The sequence below is a fragment of the Callorhinchus milii genome, unplaced genomic scaffold, assembly GCF_018977255.1.
Source record: "Callorhinchus milii isolate IMCB2004 unplaced genomic scaffold, IMCB_Cmil_1.0 Scaffold1, whole genome shotgun sequence".
Taxonomy (NCBI): Eukaryota; Metazoa; Chordata; class Chondrichthyes; order Chimaeriformes; family Callorhinchidae; genus Callorhinchus; species Callorhinchus milii.
In genome coordinates, this window is record NW_024704742.1 from 48,053,994 (window position 1) to 48,081,805 (window position 27,812).

Consider the following 27,812-nt stretch of genomic DNA (forward strand, 5'->3'; position numbering starts at 1 on the left):
TCAGTCCCCCCCCCCACCCCTCGCCCCCCGCGCTTGGCATCGGGCTCCACCGCTGCGAAGCGCTCTGAGACCCGCTCCCGGGGGGTGGGGGGAGGGGGTTGGGGGAAGGGCTGTGGGGCACATTGTTGTTGTTGCTGCTGTTGTTGTTGTTGTTGTGAGCTCTGACGTCACGATGCGATGACTCGCTCCCCGCCATTATCACGTGGTCGGAGACCCCGCCCACCCGCCGGCCGTTGGGTCACGTGAGTCCCCTCCCGCGGGCCGTTTCTCTCCCGGCCGGTTAGGTGGGCGAGTGCGCGTGCGCCTGGGCTGCGCGAGGGGTGAGGTGCTGGTGGCGGCGGCGGCGGTTGGTGGGAAATGCCGAGAAAAAAACGCAATCCTGCGCCCTGGGTTCAGGCCTCGCCCCCCGGGGCAGCGCCCGCCGCTCCCGCTCCCCCCGGGGCCCGGCAGGGGCTCGCCAGAGGGGAGCCCAGGCGGCCCGGGCCCTCGGCCTCGGCCTGTGAGAGCGCGGGGGCCGCCGCCTCGGGCTCCGGGCTGAGCAGAGAGAAGCTGGTGGAGCGGCTGATGGAGATGTTCTCGCACCTGGACCCCAGTGTGGTGTACGTGGTGCTGTCCGAGTGCGACTTCAAAGGTAATTCACGGCCGGACACAGCCTGCGCCGGCCTTCACCAGAGGGTCCCCCAGCCCCCCCCCCAGCCCGCCCCCCCCAGCCAGCTCCCACACCCCAGCCCCCCCCCAGCCCCCCCCCAGCCAGCCCCCCCCCCCCAGCCAGCTCACACACCCCAGCCCCCCCCCAGCCCCCCCCCAGCCAGCCAGCCCCCCCCCAGCCAGCCCCCAGCCAGCCCCCCCAGCCAGCTCCCACACCCCCAGCCCCCCCCCCCCCCCAGCCAGCCCCCCCCCCCACCAGCTCACCACCCCAGCCAGCCCCCCCCCCAGCCCCCCCCAGCCCCCCCCAGCCAGCCCCCCCCCAGCCCCCCCCCCAGCCAGCCCCCCCCCAGCCAGCCCCCCCCAGCCAGCCCCCCCCCCAGCCAGCCCCCCCCCACCAGCCCCCCCAGCCAGCCCCCCCCCCAGCCAGCCCCCCCCCAGCCAGCCCCCCCCCAGCCAGCCCCCCCCCCAGCCAGCCCCCCCCAGCCAGCCCCCCCCCAGCCAGCCCCCCCCCAGCCAGCCCCCCCCAGCCAGCCCCCCCAGCCCCCCCCCCCCCCAGCCCCCCCCCCCAGCCCCCCCAGCCCCCCCAGCCCCCCCAGCCCCCCCCCCAGCCCCAGCCACCCCCCCCCCAGCCCCCCCCCCCCCACCCCCCCCCCAGCCCCCCCCCCCAGCCCCCCCCAGCCCCCCCCCACCAGCCCGCCCCCAGCCAGCCCCCCCCCCACCAGCCCGCCCCCCAGCCAGCCCCCCCCCACCAGCCCGCCCCCAGCCAGCCCCCCCAGCCCCCCCCAGCCCCCACCCCCAGCCCCCACCCCAGCCCCCCCAGCCAGCCCCAGCCCCCCCCCCAGCCAGCCAGCCCCCAGCCAGCCAGCCCCCAGCCAGCCAGCCCCCCAGCCCCCCCCAGCTAGCCCCCCCCCCAGCCAGCCCACCCCCAGCCCAGCCCCAGCCAGCCCCCAGCCAGCCCCAGCCAGCCCCAGCCAGCCCCCCCCCCAGCCAGCCCCCCAGCCAGCCCCCCCCAGCCAGCCCCCCCAGCCAGCCCGCCCCCCAGCCAGCCCCCCCAGCCAGCCCGCCCCCCCAGCCAGCCCGCCCCCCCAGCCAGCCCGCCCCCCAGCCAGCCCGCCCCCCAGCCAGCCCGCCAGCCAGCCAACCCCCCCAGCCAGCCAACCCCCCCAGCCAGCCCCCCCAGCCAGCCCCCCCCAGCCAGCCCCCCCCCAGCCAGCCCCCCCCAGCCAGCCCCCCCCAGCCAGCCCCCCCCCCCAGCCAGCCCCCCCCCAGCCAGCCCCCCCCCAGCCAGCCCCCCCCCCAGCCAGCCCCCCCCCAGCCAGCCCCCCCCCCAGCCAGCCCCCCCCCCAGCCAGCCCCCCCCCAGCCAGCCCCCCCAGCCAGCCCCCCCCCCAGCCAGCCCCCCCCCCAGCCAGCCCCCCCCCAGCCAGCCCCCCCCCCCAGCCAGCCCCCCCCCCAGCCAGCCAGCCCCCCCCAGCCAGCTCCCCCCCCCAGCCAGCTCCCCCCCCAGCCAGCCCCCCCCAGCCAGCCCCCCCCCAGCCAGCCAGCCAGCCCCCCCCCCAGCCAGCCCCCCCCCAGCCAGCCCCCCCCAGCCAGCCAGCCAGCCCCCCCCCAGCCAGCCCCCCCCCAGCCAGCCAGCCCCCCCCAGCCAGCCAGCCCCCCCCCAGCCCCCCCCCCAGCCAGCCAGCCCCCCCCCAGCCAGCCCCCCCCAGCCAGCCAGCTCCCCCCCCAGCCAGCCCCCCCCCAGCCAGCCCCCCCCCCCAGCCAGCCCCCCCCCCAGCCAGCCCCCCCCAGCCACCCCCCCCAGCCAGCCAGCCAGCCCCCCCAGCCAGCCCCCCCCCACCAGCCAGCCCCCCCCAGCCAGCCCCCCCCCAGCCAGCCAGCCCCCCCCAGCCAGCCCCCCCCAGCCAGCCAGCCCCCCAGCCAGCCCCCCCCCAGCCAGCCCCCCCCCAGCCAGCCCCCCCAGCCAGCCCCCCCCCCAGCCAGCCCCCCCCCAGCCAGCCCCCCCCCCAGCCAGCCCCCCCCAGCCAGCCCCCCCCCCAGCCAGCCCCCCCCCAGCCAGCCCCCCCCAGCCAGCCCCCCCCCAGCCAGCCAGCCCCAGCCAGCCCCCCAGCCAGCCAGCCCCCCCCCAGCCAGCCACCCCCCCCAGCCCCCCCCCAGCCCCCAGCCCGCCCCCACCAACCACTCCCCACCAGCCCAGTGCCCCCAGACCTGACTTTCACTTTCGTTGCTCTCCTGCAGAGCTCAGACCTGCTTATACTGGGGAGAGATGCAGCACTGCCCGGGAGGGAGGGAGGAAGGCCCTATTCCTGGAGTGCCATCTTCTCTCCACTGGAGCTACTATTCACTCTTCCCATCCCACCACCCACCCTTTTGTGTCCTGCTCTTGCAGGGTTGAGCTAACTCTGATGCTATGGGCTCAGCCTCCATAAGCTCCATGTGACAAAACATTATATAATCTGATAAGCCTCCTGCAGATTCCCTGGTGATTTATTACCTGGTGACTTCTGGCGAAAAGGAAATGTCTTGGATTTAATAATAATAATATCCTTGCATTTGATATAGTGCTTTTCACATGTTCTAAACGTCCCAAAGCACTTCACAGAATATACCGTAAAGTGAATTGACTGTATATTTGTGGGCGAACGCGGCAGCCAATTGTGCACAGCAGTGTCCCACAAACAGTCGTGGATTGAAAATGACCAATTTATTATTGTTTTGTTTTTTGGAGGGATTATTATTAGGCGTGTGGAGTAAGGAAACTTGCCCAAGGTTTCCTTGGGCAATTTACGTACCACCCTTCTCGTAGAGAGATATCTTAGAGGACTTTACAAGGGATAATAATAATCCTTGTATTTGATGCAGCTTCTTATCATGTTGAGACATCTCAAATGCTTCACAGAATACACTGTAAAGTACAGTGACTGTGTAATACTGGGGTAGAACCCTGTGTGAGTGAGGGAGATGACCATAAGCTTGTAAGAAATAGTATATTAGTTATTTTATGGTGGGACTTTAAAGCCAGAAAAAGAGGGAGGGAGTTTCAGAGGTGCATAGGATTGATGCACCGATGGTGACATGGAGAGGGTGGGGGACGTGCAGCGAGCTGTTGATTACAGTAGATGACTTTGCAATTTCTTTCCACCACTCATTAAAATGATCACTTTTAATCAAAGCAAGTTTGAAACCTAAATTTCGGAGCTGAATCCGATTATGTGAAGTTGTTTGCTGTGTAACCTCTTAAATATGTAATTTATTTTTTCATGAACTATAGTAATTACACATGTTGAAAGTATCCAAGTTGCTTGATTTTTTTAAAAAAAGCATGTTTACTTTTACATAAACAAATGTGTATCACAACTACTAGTTTTGAAAATGTTGCATTGCTGCAGTTATTAACATAATGTTTGAGGTACAGTAATTGTTGAATGATCCTGTAACTAATTATGACCGTGGGAAGAATCATTGTTAGCATGTTTGAACATTTCTTCGTATTTGTAACACAGTAAATATTTTACTGCATCTTGACTCCCTGGCACAATATCTTTTTCATAAGATTTCATATAAGATGCTATATTTTTAACATTGTATGAATATGTTTCAGAGGATTTCTTTTGAAAGAAAATTATTAGTATATTTATGCACAAATTTCTTTTTTGCTTCTCCAGCTGATGATGCCATGGATTCTTTGCTTCTACTGTCTGATGCTGCAGAAGGAGTAGCTACAAGGGTGGCATCGTCTGCAGACTCCTCAGGATTTGATTTTGTGGCAGCTGCTTTGACTGATGATGAACAGGATCAAGTTAATGAAGAAGGCAAAATGACTTTCCAGACTGTCCCAAGAGACTATATAAATAATTCAGATTCTGTTGCTGAAAGTGTTCAGAGATCTGGATTTGATTTGACTGAAGACTTTGACTTCATAATCGAAAATGAATTAGCAACATGTTTTACAAACACCACAAATAAAAGCAGCTCTGAATTCCATAAACAGTACCAGCCATTTTTCAACCAGTATAATTCTCCCATGGGCCAATTTTCTGCTAATCATATCAATGATCAGTTCCCAAGGCGGGTTCAGTCAAGTTTGGAATCTGCTCCAACTGGTTTATCAAATGAACAGCAAAACTGGCAACAAATAGGTCCTGATGACAGGCTATTTCTCAGGCAGTCACCATTTACCTTAAACACAAATAGCCTCAAAGATAATTCGAGTCCAGGTTTTCATGGAGAAAACCACATATTTGAGCAGAGCTCAGAAGCTCAATCAGATTGCAACCATATTGGTCTGGATACTCCTGAGGGGTTCAGTAGCAAGAAGTCCTGTGTTGATTCTGATCAGAGTAATGTATTTCCAAACGCAATAGGGTCTGCCAGTATCTGGCCGAATCAAAGTGAAAGCAACAGTATATCAAGAGCAATTTGGATGAATATAGGAGCTATTGGAACAAAGGAGTACAGTGGCTTAGAAGCCACTCCTAGGCAGTATGTCACTCAATCCAATCAAATGGACCACCAAAATAGATTTTCCTGGAACAATGAGATTTCTGATCAATCTGGGGGGAATTTTTATACCGATAGAAATAGATTTCTCTATGATCTAAAACATGATAATTCAGCAACATTTGAAAATTTTGATTTGTTTAAAAAATCTCAAGGAATCAAAGGAACAAATGAAATTAAAGCAACAAATAACACCATCTCACCATCTGCGAATGCAAAGAACACTTCGGGCCATGAGCAACAAAGCACATCATGTTTCCCTTATTGGTTTGATGTAAGGCAAGATTCAAGTACTGAAAAGCTCTCCAAATTGGTCACTAATGAAGAGACAGATTCTCCTCAACATTCAAATAATTCATTGTTTGTGAATAATTCTAAGTTGCCTTCTAATGTATGGAATCCATGGGCTCCTGAATTTCAGGCTGCAAGTTCAGTGAAAACATTTGTCACCCCTGTGGCACTGAGTCCTCTGAAACCAAGGCCTGGTTTTACTTCACCGAGGAGACCTATTGGATGGACACCTGGTTCTGGTCCACCTCATTTGGATAATAGTCGATTAATTGCCAACAATTCACAATCCAAACCATGGTTAAATCTACATGACCATCAGCGGTTGCAGTCTTCTGCACAAAACACAAGCAGGATGACAGTGGGACCAGCCAAACTTCTGTTTCTATTGAGGGGACTTCCAGGATCAGGCAAAAGTACTCTAGCTAGGTAACACTTAAGATTTTTTAATTCTTTTATACAGTAAAAAAAGGACATCAGTTATCTGAATGTTGATTTGTCTGTGTTGGGCTTTGAAGCAGAAGGTGGATACGGGGCTGTGAAATACTGGCAAAAAATACTGTGGTACACGTGTATGAAGTAGTGTGCAACAGGCAGAATTAAAGCTGCTCAGACCCTGACTAAATTGTTTCAAGCATCTTTGTGTGCAATTCTGCACATGCACTATTTTTTGCTGGTGGATAAATAGGTAATGGAGATCTTAAGAGTAAGAACTTGAGGCCTTAGCAATCCTGTATTGGATTGTACTTTTTGCTAGGCCAGTCTAGAAACTCATAGATAGCTGTATTTATTTCAATGGGAATTGCACTTTTCTGCCTGCTTGCCAACACTATGCTTTCCTGGAGTCAGCCAACTGGCTATATATTTGTTTCCAGGCTGGTCCCAAGCATCCTCTCCCATTGAAGTACATGGAGTCATCTCAATTGGTAATGATGGTTATGAAATATTCATGTTTCCCATTTGCAAATCTCTAAAGCTGTATGTGCATGGGGACTATGGTGATGTAGAAATTACACTGGAGTGAATTTCAAAGCAAGAGAGGATCTTGTCATGTTTGTGTAGTTGTTTAGAAGTCCTAAATGATGACTTCATCAATGCTGTCAGTTATATCACTGGAGTGAACAGCCTAGGACTGGAGATCTGAACAGGCAGATATTTTAAAATGAGAAACTTTAAGTAATGGTGACATATCTATCTATTCTAATATACTTGGAGGGTGGGGTGTACTTTGAAAGAGAATAATCTCAGGCTTCCCTTTTATTTAATGTATTGTATACTGAGTAGATTTTTAAATCATTCTATCAGAATGATAATTAGATTTTTTTTTGCATGCTTACTCCATGATTTTTCAGTTGTATAAACCTGAACCTTTTCAAACGAGAAAAAAACTTCAAATTGAAATAAGTTTATGCTTTATGTATTTGGGCAGAAATCTTGTTGGACAAGGGCCTAATGGAATAATTCTCAGTACAGATGACTACTTCTGTAAGAATGGACAATACGAGTTCGCTCCTTGCTTGATTGGAGAGGCTCATGAATGGAACCAAAACCGAGGTGAGCGGTTCTATCATCTGCTATTTCCTATTGTGTATACTTTTACAGTATCTTGCTAACAATTTAAATTTCTATAGCGTCTTGCATGTTTGGAAGGATGTCTCAAAGATGGGGTAGAGGTGGGGCGAGGTGGAGAAATCGAGAGGAAAGGTGGCTAAAAGCACAGTTGAAGAGATGTATGCAGGGATAAGGTGGTGTGACTCTAGAGTCAGAGAGCGGGCACATGATTGTTGAAGGGCCACCAATTGATTGTGGAGCAGAGTGGGGTGGTGGTGAGGGGTGGTCGTGATGTAGGCTGGTGTTCGCTGAGCAGTGGGAGCGGCTGGGGCAGTAGTTAAAGGAAGTTGCAGAGGTAGAAAGATGAAAAAAATTATGTTGCTCTGTTTGCACACTTTCCTGAAGTAACTAATCAGCTTGGCTCAGTTGTTGGCGCTGTTTGTGGGGCATTGCTCTGCGCAATTGGTACACAGTCAAGGTCCACAGTCACTTTCCGATATATCCTGTGAAACACTTTGAGATGTCCTCCCAATGTGAAAGGTGCTATATCAAATGTAAGATTAAGGATTAATATTGATCATGAATGGCACGTTAAATATTCTTTATCAGCACTGCAAAGCTATGTTAGAAATGACATAGCTACCTAATCCGGAGAACAGAGGCTTCAGGGTTCTCCAATCAGGTCAGCTCTAAGAAGCAATAACTACTCTTTATATCTGACATGTTTACTTCATTCATAACTCAACCTTCCTTTAATGATGAGTACAGGCCATCTGGTTTGTCTCAGAGATACCTGTGAACATAACAAAGACCATGTGTTTGCATATCACATTTTTGCAAGACTGCACCAGACAGGAGCAAGACCATTAGATCATAAAAAGGCAGCATGAATTACTCATGTCTAGCACGGTTGCACAAATTTTTATTTCAAGGTACAGGATTGCAGCAGTATAGTAATTGGCTTGAAGCCGCATTGGGTTGCACTGTATCTCAAAATCCTTCTTTCCTTGGAGCCTTTGCTGATGTGAAATTTACACTATTTGCATTTTGAAGTGAATACCACAGAAAAAAGGAAAATGCACATCTGTGTGTTGGCAGTTGTTTAGAGTTCACAGATGATCATGTTTTCTTACGTGAAGCCTCTAATTTTTTTTATGGGTTGTTTGTACAGACCGGTCACACAAACTATCTCCTCCCTATAAAGGAGGGGTGAGAGCTCAATCAGATTGCTTGTGTCTGAGGCTGTGTTATCAAACAGTTATCAAACATATCTTATCAAACAGGCAACTTATGTTGCCACCTCTGGAGATGAATCTCTTCTGTAGGAAGAAGTTTTGATCTCTGCCTCATTACCACCAAGGATGAGGTTACATAATTTTTTTAAAAAAATATTTAAAAAGCCCAAATCCAATGGCTTCCCATCACACAGGATGCAGTTCAATGTCCTGGTCCTCACCTTCAAAGTCCTTCACCATTGGCAGGCGGGTCTTCAGCCACACTGCCCCCACCCTCTGGAACTTCATCCAGCAGTCCCTCTGCCTCGCCCTCTCCCTTGCCTCCTTCAAGACGCGTCTCAAGACCCTCTTCGATCATGTCTTTGATCACCCTGTTTCTCCCGCTACCCTCCCTGATCCCAACCCCCAGCTCGGGTCCGAAATACTGATTGTCCAGTGCCTTGGGACATCCTCTCGATGTGAAAGGCGCTATACAAATGTCATTTTGTTGTTATTTTTATCAATTTTTGAAAAAAACTCCTTGTTAGATTTCTTCCCCTTCCTACAGAGCACTCGGTTCAACTAGAATTTATCTAGGTCTCTGTCTTGCAACCAACCACAGAAAAAAAAGGGACTAGATTACTTTCTATTACATTTTTTTACCCTGTAAAATAATATTGAGAACACATCAATGAAGAAGTGTGGTCAAGAACCAATGTCCACCACGACGTGATTTTTTGGGGTTTGGTAGAGTCAATTCATTTTTAATAATAATAATAAATTGGATATTATTGCTGTTGTGACTATTATTTTAAACTGTTTAAATCAAATAACTTTCTGGTCATGTGTCCTGTATCTCATGAGGATGTTGTTTAATTTCAGCTAAAGAAGCTATGGAGCAGGGATGTTCTCCAGTTATAATAGATAACACAAACACACAGGCTTGGGAGATGAAACCTTACATTGCTGTGGTGAGTAAAAGTGGTTTAGAAATTGGTTTGTATATTCTGAAAACATTTGCTGTATCTTGTAAAAATGCATGTTTTCATTTGTAATATTGGTAATTTTATTTTTTTGTAGTTTCTGGCACTCTGCTATTTAATGTCTATATGCACTGAATGTTTTGGGTTGCATTATGCAGTGGGTGTTCTCTAGCTGAGCATTACTCAGGAAAACCGTGGTGTGGTGGTGTTCGGACTTACCAATGTGCTTTCCAATGCATGGTGACATGACAAAGGAAAGATATTTGACATCTCACAAGCAAAAATATTACAGAGTGTATTGGTCCTCCTATTTTTGGTACCAGCTCAGACTGATGTATTTTACATTGTCTTCACTCTGCTACCTACACTCTGAGGCAATCTTGAGTAAAACTTCAGTAAAGTAACTTTTTTGGGGGATTCTAAAACCTCAAATTTCTTCTTTTTTCTGCAGGCATTGAAGTACAATTATAAAGTTGTATTCCGTGAGCCTAATACCTGGTGGAAGTTCAAACCACGGGAGCTTGAATGGTGAGGCATTGGATTTTTTTGGCAATAAACCACTTCAACCTATTACTGAAATAAGTGGATTGGGAAAAAAGATGAGGAGCAGTCATTTGATATTCAGAAACGTTTCCTTGTTTCCATAATGTTATCCTACTGCAATTTCCTGCACCCTTCACCTAGCTTTAGACGTAAATGGCAGCAGACACGTGCTAACTGACCTGACAATAGCTCTATTTCACCTTGGAGTATGTGCAGCATCCATGGCATAACAGTGGCATAAATAAGACCTTGTCGGATCCTGATTTCTCAATCATGTAGAATTCTTTTAGCTCTAAAATAAGTGGCCAGGATTTGTCACTCATTTTCTGTGTTTGGTTTCACTTTCACTAGTACACAGGTTCAATTTTGGCAGGTCAGGGTCCCAAACCAGCAGGTCTGACTATGCACTTTTGTATTCTGTAAATTATTTTCTGATAAATTGCAATATGATTATAAGAGTTTATTTTTGTTTTGCAATATTATTTGGCATTGGCGAGACAAACTTCCCAGGCTAACCTCCTAGAACTGCTTCAAGAATATATAAAAGTTTGGATTGTTTACACCACAACAGAAAAGATTCAGGGGAGCTCTTTATTGTAGCATTGAAGATGCTGAAATATTTGGGTAATCTGAATGCGAACAATATTTGCTTGGTATAGTCAACAATTTTGGAACAAGTTTACCTACTCAAGCTCAAAAGGTTGAAGGCAAACTGACCTGTTTAATTGTTTTACACAGCAAGTGGTGAATATAGAATTACACAGATGAATATGTGGAGTAGTCTACTGCATCCCATTCCAACAATCTATCTCTGGGATTTCCATGTGTAAGTGGGATGCAAGGAATTCTCAGCTTGGTTTGGTTACTTTTAAGCATGGTGATGTGTTTCCATGTGTATCATATCCCAGTCTGATCCAAAGAAACTGGGATGGTAGTTTGTGACAACAAATTCAAGACTTTTAGATGGCTATTTGGTTTAAGATTTGAGTTGTATAAGTGAGAGAGAGGTGTAGGATTTGTTGTTAAACTTTGTAGCGAGCCAAATGGACTCTGGTATTTTTCTAATGCAGTACTTTCCTAAATTCTGTTGCCCAGATACCATGGAGAAATCTGTTTGGTTAATGTCACCTTCAACCTTTGATAAATGTTACGATCTTGTATCTTGCATTGTAGTATCCATTCTGTGTTTAGTCCAGTGATACAGTATTTCCTCTTTCATGTTTATGCATGGATGTGATGCATTTTAAATTGAAATTGTAGGACACTTTAACAATTGGAGATTCTTAGTTTGAAGCTTTGTTTCCCAACAGTATTATTTAATTGTTTTTTATTGTGTTAAGTTAACCAAGAGTTTTTTTGTGTTTTTAGGCGTAACACCCATGGTGTGCCAAAAGAGAAAATTAAAGCAATGTTGGAGCGGTATGAACGCCACGTGACTGTTGGCTCTGTCATGAGGTCCTTGACACCTGCCCGAATTGAAAGAACAGAATATTCTCTCATACGGACTGAAGACTTTGGGTAAGTGACGGGGAGTGGCGGCAGGACAGCGCGGGGAGGAGCCTGGGCCTACCTACTCAGGTATTTAAGCCACACCGACTGCCCCATTCCCCACCACACTCGCCAGCCACCCCGGACACAGACCCGGGGAGCCAACCTCTCATCCCCATTCCCCCCATCTCTGCCTCACAACCTGGACACCCCTCCCTCCCCACACACCCTTCTGTCAACCGCTCCCTCCACATCAGACTACAAAACGTCCGCTCCCTCTGTAACAAGGCCCTGGTCATCAACGATCTCATCCTTAATGAGAGCGTTGACATCATGGCCTTAACGGAAACCTGGCTCACCCCAGGCGACACCTTCCCCTTCACGGGGGCCACACCACCCGACTACACCTCCCACCACATCCCCCGCCTCAACCGCCGTGGAGGTGGTGTAGCCCTTATCTCAAGGATATTATCCCCCTACTCCTCTGGCTCTTTCCCCTCTTTCGAGCACCTCACCCTCTCCCACCCCTCCTTCCTCTCACTCAAAATCCTCCTCCTCTACTGGCCCCCTAAAACCTCTCCCACCTTCATCTCCGATATTTCGACACTTCTTACATCTCTCTGCCTCTGCTCTGATCGCCTCATCATCCTGGGCGACTTCAACCTGCACTTCACCCCCTCCTGCTCCATCTCCTCGGACTTCTCTTCCCTGCTCTCCTCGCTCAACCTCTCCCTCCATATCAACTCCCCCACTCATAGTCACAGCCACCCACTCGACTTGGTAATCACCCGGGGCCTCAGTGTCTTGGATGTCACTATCACCGACAAAGCCGTCTCCAATCACCACTTCATCTCCTTCACCACCTCCACCCCCCTCCCCACCTCCACCAGACCCACCACCATCTTCTACCGCCCCTGGAAGAAGTTACCCCCACAATCCCTAACCGTTGCCTTGGAGTCCTCTGAACTCCTCTCCCTCTGGCCTTCAACCCTCACTGACCCCTCTTCTCCTCTCACCCTCCTCCACAACATCCTCTCCTCCACACTCGACACTCTTGTCCCCATCACCTCCCGTACTGTCCTACTCTCGCTCCTCCCCCTGGTTCACCACCCACCTCCGCTCACTGAAGAGCCAGGTGTGGGCCGCTGAACGCACCTGCTTCAAATCTGGCCTAACGGTCCACCGACAAATCTGGCTGCACCTCCTCAAAATCTACCGCTCCACTCTAACCTCGGCCAAATCGTCCTTCTACTCCAGGATAATCCTGGAGGCGAAGGACAACCCCAGGCTTCTATTTTCTACCACATCCCGACTCCTCCGTCCCCCCCGCCACCCCGCGCAGGTCATCTCTTCCAACCTTCACTGCGAGGAGATGCTGGATTTCCTTGAATCCAAAATCAAGGGAATCCGCTCCTCGGTCACTTCCCCTCCAACATCCCTGAAACCCACCACCTGCTCCCTTGACCCCATCCCCACTCCACTCCTTATCTCCCAGCTCCACTTCCTTGCCCCACATATCACAGACATCGTCAACCTGTCCCTCTCCTCTGGCTCTGTTCCCATTCCCTTAAAAACTGCCATCATCACGCCCACCCTGAAAAAACCCTCACTTGATGCGTCGCAGCTATCAAGCTACCGGCCCTTCTCCAACCTCCCCTTCCTGTCCAAGGTCCTTGAACGAGTTGTCACCTCCCAGCTGCGCTCTTTCCTCTCCACCCATTCATTATTTGAACCCCTTCAGTCGGGTTTCCGTGCTGCCCATAGCACAGAAACCGCCCTGGTCAAGGTCACCAATGACATCCTGACCATCTGTGACCAGGGCTCCCTCTGCCTCCTCGTCCTCCTCGACCTATAGGCAGCATTCGATACGGTCGACCACGCTATCCTACTCCACCGCTTGTCCTCCCACCTCAACCTTCAAGGCCCTGTCCTTGAGTGGTTTAGGTCGTACCTCTCCCACCGTCTTCATTTTGTTTCCACAAATGGCTTTTCCTCCGGCCCCCGCACTGTCTCGTGTGGTGTCCCTCAGTGCTCAGTCCTCGGTCCCCTCCTCTTCACCCTCTATATGCTCCCCCTCGGTGACATCATCCGCAGACATGGGGTTAACTTCCACATGTATGCGGATGACACCCAACTCTACCTTTCCTCCTCTACCCTCAACTCCACGACCACCGATGTCCTGACAGCTGCCTGTCCGACATCGAGTCCTGGACGAGAGACAACTTTCTTCAGCTCAACGTGCGCAAAACTGAGGCCCTCCTGATTGGCTCACGTCAGCGCCTCCGCACCTCAGGCGCTGACAGCATCAGCATCCAAGGCTGCACTCTCCACCTCTCAAAGCCAGTCAGGAACCTCGGGGTTCTGTTCGACCCTGAGCTGTCCTTTCTCCCTCATATCCGCACCACAACTGGCACCGCCTTCCATCACCTCCGGAACATCGCCAGACTACGGCACTACCTCACCCCTCACGCTGCTGAAACTCTGGTCCACGCCTTTATCACCTCAAGGCTGGACTATGGGAACTCTCTCCTCGCCGGCCTTCCCGGCACCTCCCTCCACAAGCTGCAGGTCATTCAGAACTCTGCAGCTCGTGTACTGTCCCGCACCAGGCTTCGGGACCACATCACTCCCACCCTCGCTCGCCTCCACTGGCTCCCCATCCCCCAGAGGATCGAATTCAAGATCCTCATCCTCACCTACAAGGCCATTCACGGCCTTGCTCCCTCCTACCTCTCCGACCTACTATCCCCCTACCTACCTGCCCGTACCCTCCGTTCCTCTGGCTCCGGTCTGCTCCACATCCCCCGCCCCAACTGCCCTACCATCGGTGGCCGGGCCTTCAGCCTCTCAGCCCCGAGGCTCTGGAACTCTATCCCCCAGTGCCTTCGCCGCCTCCTCCCTTTCCTCCTTCAAGGCCGGTCTCAAGACCTTTCTCTGTGACCGTGCCTTCAGCTCCCCTCTCGACTCTCTACCCCTTCCTCGCTCCCTCCCTTCCCTCCCCTCACCCTGACCATTTCCCCCCAAGGCTCGGGTCCTGACCCAACTGTACAGCCCCTTGGGACGTCCTCCCGACGTGAAAGGCGCTCTATAAATGGAATCTTGTTGTTGTTGTTGAGTGAACATAAACCATGTACTGAAAAGATAACCTGCAACTTTCAAAAGTCTTATCACTCAATTTTTTTTCTGGTTCATGGTGCAAGTCTAGCAAATGTTCAGTTCATAGTTCAGTTTAAATATGTAGCCAAAATATTACTTTTTAAATATGTAAGAATTTTTCCAATACACTGATCTTGAGGTTACATTTATGTACTTGTCTATTTGCAGGGTAACAAATACAGAGGTGCAGCCTTCGGCTATAGCACTAAGAGGAGCAGCTTGCCAAGATCTCAAACGTTCATCATACACTCCTGTGTCTCCTTTAACTTGTATGGAAGATGGAAAAACAGTAGAGACTGAAGTGATGTCCTCTGATAATAACTTGGTGAAAGACATGTGGCAACTGGCAGATTACACTAGTGAAAGTGGAAATCATAAGATTGGGAATGATTGTGACGATAACCATGGTCTTTCAGAGTTTATAAATGGAGAACGGTTACAAAAATTTAATCAGACTGTACGGTCAGCAGTTAGTGATAGTTCAGACATTTGCTCAAATGTAGAAATGGAAGCAGGAACGGATGAGAGAAATATTGAATCTGAGTTTAATGCAACAGAAAATACAGATGGTTTGAATGGTCATGGAGACATAACTGATTCTGATATAACAACTACATTTAGTACTATTGGTCAGAGAATTAGAAGGAGGAGTCGACAAAGTTCTTGTGATACAGAAGGGGTTCTAGAAATGCCCCCAGTGTGTGGAGAAGATGTTTCAATTGTAAAAAAGGCACAGATTGTGAACAAGTCTATTGAGAGGACTGAATCAGAACTCGGGAACTTTGTTGGAGACTGGCCAGCAGTAACTATCCCAAAACCTCAAGACCAGCGAGAAAGAAAAACTAGGAAAACCGAATGCACAAATCATGAGATTGGAGGTCAAACTAATAACGAGGAGCTAATCAACATAAGCAATTCAATAAAAGAAGCATTGAACAGTTCAAATGAACATGAAAATAGAGAAAGATGTTGTGTTTTGTCAGGTACAATTGACTATGATGAATCTGTAGACAAACTCGCCTCTAATAGCAATGATTCTGAAATATATTCAAATGAGGAAGCCTCTGATTCAGAAACAAAATTTGAGAATTGTGAGGAACCGAAATGTGCAACTGCTTTAGAACAAATTTCAGAGAAGTTACTTGAAACCCACACAAATACAAAGTCTCGTCAAGGAAGGAGAATGGGGAAAGTTTGCAAACTAGCACTGACGTTCAGTGGCACGAGCCCTGTCCCTGCTGAGTTGCCAGAGCAGGCCTCCATGATCTCTGATCAAATTCAGAATGGGACTATACCATCAGAGAATTCAAGGCACTGCAACGGAACACAAACAGCACCGGAGGACTTTGTGACGTTGTGGCGCATTGAGACGCAAAAAGCTGCTTTGGTTCCATTTAAAGTATTGACTGGAACTGTAGATGGATTTAAATCAACCTATTTGAATGCAATAGAAAAATGTGTAAATCCTAACCAAACAGTGCCATATAGAGTCATGTATGACAAAAGTACACATGTGGATGAAAGCGTCTTTGTTAATAAAGAGGCGAATCTGCAGATACTCCGTGATTGTTTCAAATCTGTCCCCTTCGAGGATCTGACTGATTTGTATGAAAAGTGCAACAATGATGTGGAATGGACTACCAATTTATTGCTTGATTCTGGCATGAAACTCTCAAGAGAAGATTTATTGAAGCAGGAGTCAGCACCACCCCAAGAATTGAACCAAGTATCACAAACAAAGAATGCAAAATCAGATGAGCAGCCACCAAATGAAGAATCTACAGCTGTAGAAAATATGTTGCCTAGTGCTAGTAAGAAGGCAACTGATGCAAATTTAGAAATGTCCGAAACTAATGAAGAGGAAATTAGCAGTGCTAATAATTTGCCTGACCATGCTGAGGATTTTGAAGACTTAAACCCCTCACCTAACATTGAAACAGAATCTGAAGTTGTAACTGAACTTGTCGATTCTCGTGTAGTAGATGTACGCAATCCAACATCTGATATAAATTGCAGTCAGTTACCTAATCCCAGCAATGAATGCACTCTAAGACCAGAACTCAATGAAGTGTTGCTCAGAAAGGAATCAGGAAACACAGAATGTATAGATGACAAAGCGTCAGACACTTCAAGTATAAAACTGACAAAAGAAGCGGATGTTGGTTTCCCTGAATGTGCAGAAATAAAAGAGATGAACTCTGAAAATATGAACGCCTCACAATCAAATCCAGAGGGCTGTTTGAATACTCAAAATGTACTGAGTACTGAAAGTCAGTTCAGCTCTGATACAGTGGAAAAAGAAAATGGGAATGAAGAGAAAGAGATTGGACAAGAAGATGAAAGTGAAAAGCTGAATGGTTTAGGAATGTATGCTGATTCACTGGTCATTAAATCCTTGGAATTGTGTTTACCACCTGAACTGGCCATTCAGCTCAATGAGCTATTTGGTTCAGTAGGCCTTGATCCAGGTAAGCAAGATGTATAGCTGTTCACTGTACAGTTGTCCTAACCATATATGTATTATTTGGAATTTTTACATTGTACCTGGGTAGAAAAATTTTAATGTCCCAATGGGTGTAGAATTTAGTTAACTGTGCAGTCCCTTTTAATGGATCTGAATAAAATATTTGTATGCAGTGGGGTTGAAAATACGGTATTTTAAGCACTTGGGACGTCCTCCTGATCTGAAACACACTATTTCTGTTTCTGATTAGTGTTTTTTTCCTCTCATAATAATAATCCTTGCATTTGATATAGTGCTTTTCACGTCGGGAGGACGTCTCATCTGTGTAACATTGATTTTTTTTCAGATGCTATGACTTTAGATGATTGTGTCGTCCAGATTGATCTGAGCTTAGCAAAAATGATTCACGAGAAGTGGAAAGAGTCTATATTGGTGAGTACAATTTATAGTTTGCAGTATTATTTGTTTTACTTCTGGATCCCAGAGCTTGAAAGCCCTTGAAAAGGTCATGGGTTGAAGCCCATGTTGGGTCTCAGACAAGGTTTATCCCCAGACCAATACTGAGGTGTACTGTATGGTTGGAGGTGCCGCCCTTTGGGTGAGATGTTAAACTAACCCTGTTCAGGTAGACGTAAATGGCACGATTTGAAAAGAGAAGGGAAACCCTCAAAAAATACTGGTCATTCACTTTATGATTGTTACTGAGACATTGCAATGTGCAAATTGGCTGCTCTGTTTGCCTACAAAATGTACACGTTTTACAGTATATCCTGTGAAGTGCTTTCAAAGATCCTCTTGACTTGAAAGTTGCTATGACCAATGTCAATATTATTGAATACAGTTCTGATAGGATTGAGCCCTTTTTATTAGTTGCCTCAGTAAAATAGTTTGTATGTTATCAGTAAAATTTCTAATCTGGGAGTACTCTGAATACAACTGCTTTCAGATTTGATAAATTAGGTAAGCAGGATGTGTCCCTTCAGGGAGAGTGTGATTTCCATTCCAATGAACATCTCTGGTATTACCATGTGCAGGTGGGATACATGGAACTCTGTTTGACTTAGATATTTTTAAGCAAGGTAATGGGTTTATGCATATATTAAACATGCTCACCAAAAAAAAAGTTGGCTCCAATTTGCCAGTACCACTCAGAGTAAGAGTAGACAATTGTATGGTAGATAATTTTAAGAAATGCCTCTTTGCGCGTCCATACACTGTTACTGACTAAATGTGCAGGCTGTGAGTTTGAACCCTACATCAGAACTTGAGTTCATAATCTAGGTTGGCATCCAGTGTGGTACTGCTGGATTGTTGGAAGGGCCATCCTTTAGATGAGATTTTGTATTTGTCTCTTCTAGGGGGTCGGGTGCGCATCTCACAGTGAGGTGGGGGTGAGCTCTAGGACAGGCTGCACAGTGAGGTGGGGGTGAGCTCTAGGACAGGCTGCACAGTGAGGTGGGGGCGAGCTCTAGGACAGGCTGCACAGTGAGGTGGGGGCGAGCTCTAGGACAGTGGGCAGGTGGGAGTCTACACGTGGGCCCGTGGAAATGTTTTAAAAAATCTGTTTTGGGTCTGGTCTGGCTAGGTATGAATTCCAGATACTTGGAGTCTGGTAAGCTGAAGTTTTACTATAACTAATTTTAAGAAATGCTTTGTCACATATATGTAGCTGTTATTCTTCTTTATCCTTCGGTGGGGGTGGGGGGTGGAGGTAACCAGGATCTCTTTGGAGCTGAACTGGCTCCAAGGTAACAAGCTTGGCACCGGAGTGTCAGAATCGAGCCAGCCATCTGTGGTGGCCTTGGTAGTCCTGACGGGTCTGCAGTATTCCAGGGCAGTGCTGATGACAGCCTAGCTCATTGGCAGGACCTGGATGAGCAAGAGAAGCAGTCACTCGGGGCAGGAAGGCATCCCACTCAGCTCCTGTTAACCATGCTAGCCAAAGCCCTAACGGGTAGGTTGATTCTGGCTGGACGAGAAAGCTCAGCGGGAAAGCTTGCCAGATAGTGATAATAATGGCAAACTGCGGTTTTAACTGGTTAGACTCCATTTGAACCCCAACATACAGGCTGGGGTCCCCAAGCCTTGGCGCTTGCCAACCTGTGCCTAATGGTTTCCGGAATTAGGTAAGCAGGATGTGTCCCTCCAATGAGAGAGTGTGAATTCCATTCCAACAATCTATCTCTGGGATTTACATATGTAGGGGAATGCATGGAAATCTCAGGTTGATTTGGATACTTAAGCATGGTGCATGTCAGACACTTGGTAAACAAAAACGTAACTTACTAACTGAAGGTTAATTTCCACCTTAAACTTAAATCATTTTATCTTGCTTGACTGATGTGCATTTCTTTTTTTTCCAGGAACGGCAAAGACAAGAAGCTCTGTCATATCAGCTCCTTTTGGAAGGTAGTAGATATTTCTATATATACATTGCTGAACAGCCCCTGAAAATTACATATTTATAACTTACGAAAATGATGAAATCAAATAAGCAGAATGGAGAATAAAATCAAATGAATCATATTTACACTATTTCCTATTCAGCTTTCTTCCTGAAAATGTACTTGATCATGTTCTTCTCTCATACACTTGGTAGTTTGGTTCCATAAAATCCCAGCTAGTGTTGTAACTGGGCACGATCACCAGTGAGCGTTACTGTATTCATTGTGCATTCATGATCAAAGCTGCCTGGACTTCTGTGCCCCCCAAAAAGGTGGGCTTCGGGGTCATCGCATCAAGCTGTGCTCACCGGAAGTGATGTGAGTGACCTAAAGACCCCATAGTTACTTCTTTTGTTAGCTGGCGTTGTCTTGAAGCAAATTTTTAAAAATTTTTAGATCTGCAATGCAAAGACAAAACTTTTAGAGCCGTCGCCTACTGTTCACTCTATTCGTTAATAGCTATAATGAGAATGGGTCCCCAAGATAAGGAATCCCAAGTTATAACAAAGCACGTTTTAATGGTGGTGAGGTCCTGCATGAGGGGCGCTATATAAATTCAAGTAGTTGTTCTACTAAATGTTTTGGTTTATATTGATATTCTTGTCCTCTCCTCTGATCTCAGATAGAATTCACATGTCTCCTCTGTTATGAAAGCTGCCTCCTTAATTTCCCTTTTTCGCACTCACAACATTTCAACTATGCGAAACTCAAGTCCATTGAGAATTGAATGCTGCTCACATATATTGACAATGCTCTTGTAACATTTCTCCTTTCTAGTCACGGGCTCTTTTGCCCTCTGTCTTAGTTGCAACCTTTTTTTGTTCTGTATTTTAGGAATAATTTGTTTATTGCTCCTCTGATCTTGACTAATTTCTTCTTCTCCTTTCCCATTTCCCCCACTTTGTCCATCTCATGTTGAAATTGATTTGCACTGTATCCTATTTAACCTCATTGTTTTCCAGAACCTGAAGATTATTGAACTTCATCAGTCTTTTCTCCTTCTTGTAATGGTTTTTATAACGAACTTCACATCACCTAATTACTATCTCTTGATTTATCTGCTCTTCGACCTTAGTGCTGTACTGCTGCTAAATTCCTGTGGTGGTTCTGTTGGGAATAGCTCAGTCGCAACACCAAGGGACCATAGTTATGTTACATTCATTTGTAAGCTGTTTTGAAATATATTTATAAATTTGAGAAAGCATTGCCTTATATTTATCTGCATTAAAATCCATTGTTATTCCTTACTTAATTGGTCCAGAATTTCTTCAATGCATCACCTGTCTCCGCCAATATCTCACTCCAAAAGCCGCCGAAACCCTGGTCCATGCCTTTGTCACCTCTCGGCTGGACTATTCAAATGCCCTCCTGACCGGTCTCCCCTCCACTACCATTCATAAAATCCAGGTCATCTAGAATTCTGCTGCCCTCATTCTTACCTGTACCAAACTCCACTCCCCGATTACCCCAGTCCTTGCCAGACTGCACTGGCTGCCTGTCCCAGAGAGGATCGATTTCAAGATCCTCACTCTTGTTTTCAAATCCCTCCACTCCTCTGCACCCCCCTAATTCTCTGACCTCCTCTCTCCTCACAACAGTGCCGATTGCCTTCGCTCCACCAGGTCTGGTCTCCTCCTCGTCCCCCGAATACTCCGCTCCACCATCGGCGGCCGTGCCTTCAGCCACTACCCTTGGAAGCTCTGGAACTCACTTCCTCGCTCCCTTTGCCTCGCCCCCTCTCTTCCTACTTTCAGGTCTCGGCTAAAGATCTCTTTTCGACCGCGCCTTTGGTCACCTTCTTCCCCCTCCCCCCGGCTCGGCCCCAGGATCCGTTATTATGAAGCGCTCTGAGATGCCGTCCGGCATGGAGGGCGCTATATAAATCCATGTTGTTGTATTTTCCTTGTATTGATCATATATGCTGATATCGTATCGTAAGCAAGTGTAACAAGATGTATTCTCTTCCAAGTCATTAATGAATAGTATGAGCTGTAGGAGATGCTTCTGCAGTTTATCATTGCCTAGTATTGGGGTAAGATGGTGGGACAGGATTCCCTTGAGGATATTGCTGTATTGTAAAGGGTACCAAGGTGGAGTAAGGGCTGAGGCGCAATTTACCTTCTGCTACCACAGCAACTAATCCCTGCAGTGAGAGCACTGACTGACTAAGTTGATTTGGAGATCCTTCATAAAACGTTGTGTGTTTTTAATATCACAAAGGCTGGCATCAATAGAGCACATCAGTACTGTTGTTATGCTGTTACCCTTAGCCTACCCCCATGAAAGAAGGACTAGCTCTTGGAAGGCTGCGAACAAGACCTGCCTGAAAAAGGGAATCGGTGTACTTCAAGTTCCTGTTTGGCTCTATTTGAAATGTTGTCATTTACAATGAAAGTGGGCCCTTGGATTGTTGTCTGAACTGCTGCTCAAGTGTCCTTTCAATAGGAATTTCTCGTAGACAATCATAAGTAAGGAGAGACGTGCAGATATGCTCTCTTTCTTGATGTCAGTTTCAGAGTTGTCGCTCTGCATCTTAATGTTAACTTTAGCTGAACAAATTAAAGAAACTGTTATCCTACTTGATAATTGAGCTTGTCTATTGCTTGTTTCAGTTTAAAAATATACAAATGTATTTCTTTAGATGACAATTTATCTCTGGACTTAAAGTGTCAACTTGAGGGCGCGGAAGAAGAGGACCCTTCATCTTCCTTGAAGCAAGTAGCGAAAACTAGTGGAAATCAAGGAAATAAGGCAATTGTTCAGCCATTTACTGCCAATCATAACGTGATGCAAGGCTTACCTTTTATGGACCATTGGGGCTCTCGGGCTCCTAGTGTCTCCTTAAGACACATCATGTCTGAGGAAATGAATTTCCAGGTGAAGCAAGACCAGGTATGTATGCATTTCAGTTTTGTTATGGGAATTATTTCAGTTGCCTGGAACTATGATTGGCAAGAACACAGTGAAAAGTGGAAGTGAATGGTGCTCTTTATATTATTCTTGGAGAAAAATGAAAGACCCTTCAAATATCAGCGATTTTGTAGTCTGGGAATTGGGTGGAACATGCATCTTCTTTGCAAGATACTAGCCTAAAAATATAGTCATTTGTGTTAAGTTAAAAGACTATGTAACAGTAAATTCAATTCATATAGCGCCTTTCACATCGGAAAGATATCCCAAGGTGCTCGGACAGTTGAGGATTTACATCTGAGCTGGAGGTTTAATTTAGGAGTGGTGGGTGCCTTGGGCAGTGGGGTGGGAAAATAATCAAACATGCGGTGAAAGAGACTGGTCTTATGATGGACTTTGACGGAGAAGAGGAAAGGAGTGAGACGCAAGGACTACGGGATGGAGTTCCAGACCTACGGGGCAAAAATACTGAAAGCTTGACCCCGATGGTGGGGTGTGCAGGGTGGAGTACCTGATGCAGACTGGCGATGTGCAGCAGACCAAGGCCTGCCCAGCAGAGGGAGTGGGTGGGAAGGAAGGGTTTTAGAAGGTCACTGGGGAGGGGAAAGACCATGGAGGCATTTAAAAGTGAGGACAAGTATCTTTAATTCAATCATATATAACATATTGCAGCTATTTTCATTATTTCTCTCTTGCAGTCCATTTTGAGTTCTCTCTTGCCCAAAAAAGACTGTGCATCAAAGTTGAAGGAGAAACAACTCTTTGACATGTTTCCAGGCATTGATAAGCACTTCATCATGGATATGTATAAAGATAACAAGTGAGTTTCATTCCAGAATGCCTAGGCTTTTGTTAGTTGTGGAAAATGCAACTTGGGGGGAGAATTTTTTTAATATCTTGCGCAGTATCATTTATTTTGTGTCAGCCCTCCATGTTCTTGTTCCTCTCTGCATTCAGCTTAGAATGGAATGCTCGTTCCCTCCCTGGAAAGATGCATCCTGCTTACCTGATTCTGAAAAGTGTTAGGTACAGGTTGGCAAAAGTCGAGGGTTGGAGCCTGAGGCTTGCAGGGTAATGGGATCTGAGTGGGAAAAGGCCCTACCCCCAATGACTGGTTTGCCTTTCTATGTCCTGCCAATGAGCCAGTCAGGTTGTCCTGTCAGCAGCAGTGCCCTGGAATACTGCGGACCCACCTAGGTCAGGAACTGGACTACTGAGACCGCCACAGAGGGCTGGCTCAATTCTGACATTCGGTTGCCAAAGCTAGTTCAGGTTCAAGGAGACTTTGGCCTCTTCTTTTTCTCCCCCCGCCCCCCCCAAGGAGGATAAGGTGAGGAGATTGGTTGAGGAGATGCCTTACATAGTCAGATTGATTGTCACTTAATAAAAAAATTATTCCACCGTGCCTAATTTTAGTACTTCCTCAATAAAACTTAAAATTATGTAAGACTATATTGTAATCTTCTATCTGCATTTAGTATGTCATTAGATGTGAAGTGTACTGAGAAGATAGATAGAGTCCTGTAGCTCAGTGGTTAGAGCACTTGCTTTGCAAGCGAGAGACCCGAGTTCAATTCCCGGCAGAGGGCGAAACCTTGGGCAAGTTTCCTTACTCCACACAGAGCCTAATAATAATCCCTCCAAAACAAAACAATAATAAATTGGTCATTTTCAATCTACGACTGTTTGTGGGACATTGCTGTGCGCAATTGGCTGCCGCGTTCGCCCACAAATATACAGTCAATTCACTTTACAGTGTGTGTGTTCTGTGAAGCGCTTTGGGATGTCCTCCCGACGTGAAAAGCGCTATGTCAAATGCAAGGATTATTATTATAAGTGTACTGAGAAGATAGATAAGAGTCCTGTAGCTCAGTGGTTAGAGCACTTGCTTTGCAAGTGAGAGACCTGAGTTCAATTCCAGGCAGAGCGAAACCTTGGGCAAGTTTCCTTACTCCACACAGAGCCTAATAATAATCCCTCCAAAACCAAAAACAATAATAAATTGGTCATTTTTAATCTACAACTGTTTGTGGGATACATTGCTGTGTGCAATTGGCTGCCGCGTTCGCCCACAAATATACAGTTAATTCACTTTACAGTGTGTTCTGTGAAGCGCTTTGAGACGTCCTCCCGACCTGAAAAGCGCTATATCAAATGCAAGGATTATTATTATAAACTATTGACATTAAGTAACAAGGCAAAGAAATGCCATTTACTGTAATTAATGTTCTTTGTAGTTCTTATTCATGACAAAAAGAATGAGCTTGAAAAAAAATAATTTTGTTTTTTCCATTAGTTATTCTTTCAATCAGACAGAACAATTTCTGAATTCAGTGCTTGACTGTGATCCATACCCACCAAGAACTGTTGTAGCTCAGGATAGTTCCTCTCAAAATGAACAGAGTGCTGAGAGGAACAAGCTTAAGGTGAGCAGTTGGTTGAAATATCTTAAAACATATGAAAAATTCAGAGTCGCTAAATTGAAGGTCAAATTGCTCTTTGATGATTTAATTAACAAACTATAAAAAATGATCAGAATTTTGTACTTTTTAAGGCTTGCACACTTTTCTGATAACTGATAGTAAGATATATAACACATTGACTTTCTGAGGACAAAGTGCAATGTGGTGGACATAAAAATTGTTGTGGAAAACAAAGCACCATCCACTACCATCTGCACCAATTAGGATCATTGTAGTTATGAAAACACTGAAAGTAATGGATCATCACACAGAATGCAAATTAACTATAGTGCTTAACCATACTGTTAATGATATACTGAACATGGTTATTATGAATTTATTATGAACTGCTACACCAAACTACTGGAATATGTGTGGTTTATTTTCTGTACCAGCTGATAGAGAACCAAGAGAGAATAGTTGTGAAGAGCAAAAGATCAATGATTCTAAATGAGATGTCCAATGATGGGATTTCTTATGTTGTTTAGCATTAGGCATCATGCAGATGTCTCATCCGTTATATGCTGCACCATGACCAAAACAAGGGATTGATTTTGTTTGTGGATTTATTGCTGCAGCTAATTCAATTATGGTTTCCCTTTTGCATTTGTTTAAGATAAAGGCGACTAAGGAAAAAAAGGTGGTACAAAATGAATACCTGTTCCAGGATATCGAGTACCCAGATTATGTAGATTTCAGGGCTGAAGCGTCTGTGCATCGTCGCAAGCAACAGGAATGTTTCAGTAAGGCAGCGGAAGCCCATCAAAGGGGTCTGAAGGAAGTGGCAACACATTATGCACAGCAGGTAAGGACTCTTAAGAAGTAGCGGTGACCCAAGAAAGCTGGTAAACGTTTCTCCTGGATTAGTCTTGTTGACAGTTTAGTACCAATTTTTGTGCGTGTGAGGAGCTGTTACATCTCGAAGACGTGGTAAGGCGCTATATCAAATGCAAAGATTATTATTACACAGGTCACCTAATAATACCCTTGGTAATTTGGAGATGTTCTAAGTGAGCCGACAGAATCTATCACACGTTTTCACTATCGTTCTAGTGTTCTACTTGATTGTAATTCATTCTTACAATGAAATGTCAATCGGAGAAACAATTTTTGATAATTTCTATGAGCTTTTGTGGTGATGGGCTGTTTTGTGCACTTCAAAATACTGTTTTACTCTGATTGTTCTGTAATATAACCATCTATGTTTAAAGGGCCACCTTCATGGAGAGAAGATGAAAGAAGCTAATCACAGAGCTGCTGTACGAATCTTTGATCAAGTGAATGCATCACTACTTCCAAACAATGTTTTAGATCTGCATGGACTTCATGTGAACGAAGCCTTGTACCACCTGAAAAATGTGCTGCTTGAGAAGCTTCATGGTAGGTTGATGGTATTGAGTAAGGTTAAAGGAATCCAGAGTCAGCCTGGAAAGAGGGAAGCTCTGCCATTCTCCTTTTTGAACACGTGTACTGTCTTTTCATAGTCAGTCCAGTTGTAAACAACCAATTACAATTGTAAAGCACCTTTCACATAGGCAAAATCTCAAAGTGCCTTATAAAGACTGGGTGGGAGATTAGTGGATATGGAAGGTGGTTGGAGATGCAGTCAATTAGAGAGGTTTTTAATTGGGTTTTGAAAGTGGAGAAGGAGGGAGCATGTTGAAGGGATTTCAGAAAAGAGTTTCAAAGAGTGGGAGAGAAGTTGTTGAAAGCTCGCCTACTGATGGTAAGCTGGTATTGACAGGGACCTGAAGCAGGACAGTATTGGTGGAAGGGGGGATCTGGGTGCTGTCCTCAACACTGCAAGCCAAACTCTAATATGTAAGGGTCCTAGCTATCCATGGAGTAGTCTGTGCAATGTAGCAACATTAATTGTCATTTGCAGTTCACATGCTTGCCAGATTTATACAGTGTGCCCTTGGAGCAATGTTATTTAAAATGCTTATACTCTTGATCCTCTAACTGGTTGCATAGCATTTTGTATGTAAAGTAAAACCCATTTTTGAATAAACGTGTGGAGCTTTGATGAGCTGTGAATGGTCTATTTATGCCCTTCAAATTTAATGCATATTTACTTCCATGGTATATGCCTTAACTGTTACTAATTCTTTCAGAACACCAGCAAAAAGGCGGTAAATCTTTTTTGTCTGTTATAACTGGAAGAGGAAACCACAGTCAAGGTGGAGTAGCACGTCTTAAACCAGCAGTCATTGAGTACCTCAACAGCCAGAATTTCAGGTAACGTTATTGCACTGTATTCATTAACTCTTGTTTGATAGTTATCTAAGAAATGAGTTGTGTTACACACCCTGCAAAAGTATTTTTTGATACATCTTTCCTCCTGCTTTGGTGAGAGTATGATTCAATCTGTGTTACTCAGCTGTGGCGACATGGGATGCTAAATCGTTCCTAAATCGTTTGGAAAGGGAAAAGCAGACAGGATTCTTGATATTTATGGGCTCTTCATCACCCCTTATCTGTAGTGTGCATGTATGGCATCCAGGTGAGAATTCTATCTTGGCTGTGACACCATCTACAGCCGAGCTGCCTGGTGACATTCAGTAGATTACACAAAGTTGTCAGAGGTGGGAGAGATAAAACTATTTCTAATAATGGCTTACTTTCTTACTTTGTTGCAGGTTCAAGGAGCCACAGCCAGGCGTTATCCATGTTTTGCTGAAATGAAAGCTATTTTAGCTGGACTGTTATTTCCTCACAGTGTTCAAACATCTTTGTACTCTCATGCATTCAAGGACATTTTTTTAAAAAGACAAAACTCAGGGAAACAATTAGAACTAATGCAGTGAAGCCTCTTAAGTGATTTTATAATGAAATGTTTAAAAATGTATCAGTTGTTTTAATACAGGAATTAAACTGAATGTCTATCCTGCTAAAACAATGTTCTTTTGCAAGGAAGGCTAATCCTAATTAATCTTATTTATTTTAAACCTCTCTGCTTGTTTCTATTAGTGTTATAATATTTTAGGAGAAGAGATTAGGGGTTGCCCATTCAAATTCTATTTTCATTCAAATTCTGTGAAATCCCTTCATGTTGCCAAGCAGCAATTTGTTCCCAGGTTGTATTAAGGCTTTTTTGCTATGTATTATTCTTGAATACACTTCTTGGTTTACTGCAAAATATTTATCTATTTACAAAAAACT

At 46.3% G+C, this 27,812-nt stretch overlaps 1 protein-coding gene across 1 annotated transcript; it reads left to right on the forward strand.

Moving 5' to 3' along the window:
• The first annotated feature begins 357 nt into the window (after positions 1 to 357).
• Positions 358 to 27,561, forward strand: n4bp2 (NEDD4 binding protein 2). Its single transcript, XM_042340259.1, has 16 exons — positions 358 to 631; positions 4,313 to 5,864; positions 6,865 to 6,989; positions 9,083 to 9,171; positions 9,635 to 9,711; positions 11,095 to 11,244; positions 14,539 to 16,838; positions 17,181 to 17,266; positions 19,198 to 19,243; positions 21,920 to 22,170; positions 22,887 to 23,008; positions 24,485 to 24,614; positions 25,267 to 25,455; positions 25,862 to 26,030; positions 26,765 to 26,888; positions 27,290 to 27,561. The coding sequence occupies exons 1-16, from the start codon at positions 358 to 360 to the stop codon at positions 27,333 to 27,335; spliced, it is 5,730 nt and encodes a 1,909-aa protein (XP_042196193.1). The 3' UTR covers positions 27,336 to 27,561.
• Positions 27,562 to 27,812: the final 251 nt, after the last annotated feature.

Excerpts from the sequence above, each read along its gene's own strand:
- n4bp2 (XM_042340259.1), top strand. The coding sequence starts at position 358 with ATGCCGAGAAAAAAACGCAATCCTGCGCCCTGGGTTCAGGCCTCGCCC. Across the intron at positions 22,171-22,886 it reads TCCAGGTGAAGCAAGACCAG|TCCATTTTGAGTTCTCTCTT; the intron begins GTATGTATGCAT and ends TCTCTCTTGCAG. Across the intron at positions 25,456-25,861 it reads CAACACATTATGCACAGCAG|GGCCACCTTCATGGAGAGAA; the intron begins GTAAGGACTCTT and ends CTATGTTTAAAG.